At 54.0% G+C, this 5244-nt stretch overlaps 1 protein-coding gene across 1 annotated transcript; it reads left to right on the forward strand.

Annotated features, from left to right (window-relative positions):
* The first annotated feature begins 1280 nt into the window (after positions 1-1280).
* Positions 1281-4885, forward strand: LOC134411225 (spatacsin-like). Its single transcript, XM_063144940.1, has 5 exons — positions 1281-1315; positions 1462-1582; positions 1858-1953; positions 2457-2625; positions 4745-4885. Exons 1-5 carry the CDS (start codon positions 1281-1283, stop codon positions 4759-4761), a joined length of 438 nt encoding a protein of 145 aa, XP_063001010.1. The 3' UTR covers positions 4762-4885.
* The last annotated feature ends 359 nt before the right edge of the window (positions 4886-5244 follow it).

A 5244-nucleotide genomic window follows, 5' to 3' on the forward strand; every position in this document is an offset into this window, starting at 1 on the left:
GATGGAGGGTCTCCTCAAACACTATTCTGATGTTTTTGAAGGCCTGGGTCGTTTCCCAGGTGTGCATCATATTCATGTGGATCCCACTTCTACACCATGTAGTATCCCTCAGGCATAGGGACCCTACGGGTGAGCTTACCTGCTCAGCCTGCCACTTGCCTTTAGACTACCAGGCAATAACATCAGAGTCTTTTCATTGCTGGATTCTTTTATTACTAAAACTTCTTAGAACAGTGACACCAAACTCCCTCCGCAAGGCCCACAACACCCACTGACTGAAACAGAGGCTCCGCCCAGGCCTTCGATGAGGACCTGGAGACTAGCAGCTACAGGCCTCTTAAAGGTATATACATCCACATATCACAATGTCATTCTGGGCCTGCTGGCTGTACAGGGAAAAAGCAAGTCTTAAATCCAGCAGAGGAGAGCGAGGCGTTCCTGCAGTTGGCCAAACTGTGCCAGGACCCCACCCTGGTTGGCGTGAAGCTATTGGATAAAATTCCATCTGTCCCTCACGGGGAGCTTGCCTGCAGTAAGTGTTTATCTCTGGACGTCCAGTAATGTCACGCTTCTGAGGACTTGGGTCTTGTGACTAAGACGGCTACCCCAAACATGCGCACTTGGCCACAGATCTCGTCGCAGTCCCTGGGACGTCATGTCCGAGTACACATAGATACGACTGTGCTGTAGGAGCGACCTCGTGTCCTGTCCTTTTGCTCTCTTGGCATGGTGGACATCTGGGAAATGCGATGCCAGGAGCTGCATTCGTGGAGGCCTCGGTTCACATGCTGCTGCAGTTCCCCAGGCTGCACGTGTGTCTAGGGAGCAGTGCAGGTTTACCGCTTGAGCCCTTTGAGACTGTGCGAACATTCCCAGAAGGGGAAAGCGGTGGTCTCCATCTCTGACCTTCATGACTCAAGCCTGGGAACTGGGTCTCTGGGTCTCCCACAGCTGAGAGGTTGGCTGCTGGGGGTCCCATTCAGCAGACAGTAACAAGGCAGGGACTTAAATCCCGCTCTTTGGCTTTGGGGCCACAAGAACTCTGTTTTAAGCAAAATGCTTACTGATGGGAGCCCCCATTCCTCCCTCCCTTAGCTACAGAGCTCCTGATCCTCGCCCATAATTGCTTCAGCCTCACGTGTCATCTGGAAGGGATTATTCGCGTTCTCCAAGCTGCCCGAACGCTCCCGGACGAACACTTAGCACCCAGCGGAGAATACGGCCTTGTGGGAGGTAGAGACGGCGGCGGTGGCGGCAGCCCCAAAAGCACCCCGTGGAGGATGTTGAGCGGCTGCGGTGCCCCTTCCTCCCCCTGGTCTTTGGGGTTTTAGAGCGGCAGGCTGTTGTGGCTCCCACTGATTCCCGGAGCTCCGCTGTCTCCCTCACTGAGCAGGGAAGGCCGTGGCAAGGCAGACGCTCGCCTGCCCGCGCCTGTGCAGGGTGGCCTGTGCTCCGACACAGGTCTTGTTCTGTTGTGCTGCACGTTGACTTACGCCAGCAAGCGTCCTGCAGTGTCTCTCGGGAGAAGCAGTGCCAGGAGTCGGGCCTTGTGTGTGGAAGCGAGTGGCTCTCCACTGGTCTGGTGAGAGAGCAGCCATTGCTTCCTCCTGGCCTTGCGTTCGTTTCTTCCGTTGCTCAGTCTCTCAGCTGGGGAGTTCTTGCCTGCAGCTGGGAGGTGTCCATAGTGTCTGGAACCCCACTGAAATGGGGGAAGTGGCTGGGCAGTGGCATTCCCCAGGCAGGGACTCTGTCCCAAGTGGAAGAGTGGGGCTGTCATGACACAGCACTGCTCCAACGGCGACGTGTGGGGTGACGTTTTGTGGGTTCTGAAGCTCAAGCTCTTTTCTCTCCCCAAAGGTTCGACTTCTCACTGGCATCGAGATGACCTACATCTTTGACTTGCTGCATGAGAAGCACCACTTTGAGGTGCTAATGAGAAAGACGTTGCACCCGGTGGGTACAAACAACAGAATCCACCCTTCCCAGTCCAAGAGTTCCAAATTGTAGAACCTCCAGTGCCTTTGTTCTGCTTGTTTCCCTCTTCCAAAATAACCGCCCCAGTCCCTGCATTCCCACGACATGTTGCCCCGTGCTACCGAACTCTCCGTCACTTGCCCATGCCCTCACCCTTGAAGGCAGGGGTGGGCAACCTCTGGCCCTCCAGGTGTATTTGGCCTACAGTTCCCCTCCCTCCGCCTTAGCCAGCAGAGCCAGTGATGAGGGACGGCAGGACTTGGAGACCTGGATATCTGCTGGAGGACCACAAGTTGCCCCACCCCCGTCTTAAGGGCAGGTTTTTCTTGCCACCTTTACGCTCCTTCACAAGCGACTGTGAGGCCTGGCGTTGCTGTTGGAGGGCTCTGCTCAGCGCCAGAGCTCACTTGCCCTGAGGATTGGCGCTGGCCAGGTCCCAAGCCACGCGCTGCCTTCACTCTCCGCCCCTCCCTCTTTGGCAGAGCGGGACCCTCAAGACAGCGCTGCTGGACTACATCAAGCGCTGCCGCCCAGGAGACAGCGAGAAGCACAACATGATCGCCCTCTGCTTCAGCATGTGCCGGGAGATTGGGGAGAACCACGAGGCGGCAGCCAAGGTCCAGCTGAAGCTCATTGAATCCCAGCCTTGGGGTAAATTGCCGCTCGTCCCGGGGAGCCCCGGGCGGGAGCCACCCGGACCTGGAAACGGTGGGATGCATGAGGTGTTCGATCTCAGGTGGAGGAGGAGGAGGTGCCGTGTGGGTGGGGGTGGGGGAGCGTGTGTCCCCTGACACAGAGTAGGTCCCCTGACACAGAGCAGGCGGCATCGCTGCCCACCGTGGTCATACAATCACCCTGCTCTCTCCTTTCCAGAGGAGTGCCTTCAGAACACAGCCCTTTTCACGTACCTGATGCAAGAACTATCACACCACAGAACACATGGAGCAAACACTTCACAGCTCCCCTTTAAATTGAAACCTGTTGGACTACCACTCCCAGCATCTATTACCATGCTGGCTGGGGCTGATGGGAGCTGAGGGCTACAGGCTCCCATCACTATTTTAAACCTTCATCCAGCCCCATTCAGTGTTCCATTTTACCTTGGAATAGCTCTCAGCAGCGCCGATAAAGAGGGTTAGGGCTTTCATCAAGAGCTTCTTCAGGTGTGGCACGTTCTGTTACGAAGGAGCTCCGCCTTGCTGCCACTTTAAGTATATGCTTAGCACTTAGACTCTAGAAAATCCAGTGTGCCTGAGTAGGTGCATCAAGCAAAGGCGTGGAGACCTGGAGCATAAACACTGACTCTTGTGGCTGCCTTTCTACCCACACAGGATGTGAAGAGGTGCGAGAACCTCTGGGCATACGCTCATGCTTTACGCTCTGCCTAGTCCTTTTGCACACAGCCACCCTGGGCTCACCCATTTGAATTGGCCCGTCGGAGCCAAGCAATGGTAGACCACTACGCCAGAGAACTATTCCTATCGGTAAAGCATTAGCATTAGTGAAGGTCAGTGACCCTCCATCCAGGATTTGCAGAAGAACTGCCATTGTGTCTGAAGGGGAGAACTAGCTCAGGCCCTCGTTGTTACTTTCAGCTTCGCATGCTGCACCTTTGGTGGTGGGGAAAAACCCTCCTATTTGCAGCTCCAAATCACAGTCTGCTCTGCCCATGCAAATCCAAACCTGGTGTCCGGTATGTATCCAGTTGCCCTGTTGCAGCCTTCCCAACCTGGTGCTGTCCAGATGGTTTGGACTACAGCTCCCACTGACCATTTCTGACCATTGCCCATGCTGGCTGGGGCTGGTGACAGTTAGTCCAAAGATCTGGAGCGCAACAGGTTGGGAATAATGATAATTTTATTTCTTACCTGCCTCTCCGTTTGGATCAAGGTGGGGAACGACAGTAAGTATAAAATACTGATTAAAAACATAGTATACACTGTTAAAACATCCTAAAAACATCCTAAGACTCCACTGGATATGCCTGAGATCCGTCTTTATAGCTTTCTTAAATGCTAAAAGACTGTTAAGTTGACGAATCTCCTCCGGCAGGCCATGCCACAGTCTGGGAGAAGCAGAAGAGGTCCTCTGGGTAATACATGTCAGCCTAATTTTGGCTCGCTGATGGAAATTCTTCCCAGAGAACCTGAGTGTGCGAGGTGGATTGTACAGGTGAAGGTGACCCCGCGGGTAGCCTGGACCCAAACCAAGGCTGTCCTGTTGCAGCTAGGTGCAGTGACTGCAGCTGCTTCCTCCTTGCTTACCTGACTCCTTTCTCTTCATCCTTCCTCTTTGAGGACTTCTGTGTGCGTCAGTCCTTGCGCTGCAAGAGGCTGACAAAGCTCATTACGCTGCAGCTCCACTTCCTGAACACCAACCCCAAAACCAAGCTGATCAACCTGAGCCAGAAGAGCCTGCTGGAATGTGCCATGTCCCTGCCCAGGTTCTACCCGGTGACGAAGAGGACAGGAGAGCTTTCACCATCGGGAACAGCTTACAGCTATTGTTGGATCTTGAGTATTTTTCCTTGCAAGAGCTTGATTGGAGCTCGGTCCTGTTGTGGGCCCAGACACTTTCCTTGTTCTTTCTGAGAGCCTGGCTACTTTTCATGCTGTGAATGTGACATGCAGTCAGGATCTCAGTACGATGGACAGAGAGCCTTAGGGGGCAGAGTCCTTTTGTTGGCAGGGGGCAGCGTGCAGCTCCTAGCATGCTCCTGCTCCTGCTCCAACTGGAATCTCTTCCCTCTCCACTCCCAATCTCTCGCTAGGCGGCAGTCGTGGCTGAGGCCTATGACTTCGTTCCGGACTGGGCTGAAGTCCTGTATCAGCAAGTGATTGTAAAGGAGGACTTCAGCTACCTGGAGGAGTGCAAGCAGCGTGGCCTGCTCAAGGCGAGCACCTTTGAGGAAATGGCCCAGGAGTAAGTCCTCTGCAACCAGGTGAACCATTTGAAGCCCAATTCTCCAGTGGGGAGACTTCTCCCAAATCAGGTTTTCTGTATCATTGGGATACTGGCTTCATGTCTTCAAGTCCTTTAGAGTACGTACTGAAAGGGGGTAGATCTCATTCTTCCGGCACTAGGTTGAACTGATGGAGAGGCTGGCCGTAGGATGAAAGCAGAGGGGGTGAGGACATCTGTTAACAGTATGACCATCTCTTTCAGGTTCAAGCAGCGGGCAGGCAATGAACCGGCTCTAAAAAACCTGAAGAAGCTGTTGACCTATTGTGATGCTATCGATGTGTATTACAAGCTAGCTTATGACAACCA

The sequence above is a fragment of the Elgaria multicarinata genome, chromosome 19 (assembly GCF_023053635.1).
Source record: "Elgaria multicarinata webbii isolate HBS135686 ecotype San Diego chromosome 19, rElgMul1.1.pri, whole genome shotgun sequence".
Lineage (NCBI taxonomy): Eukaryota > Metazoa > Chordata > Lepidosauria > Squamata > Anguidae > Elgaria > Elgaria multicarinata.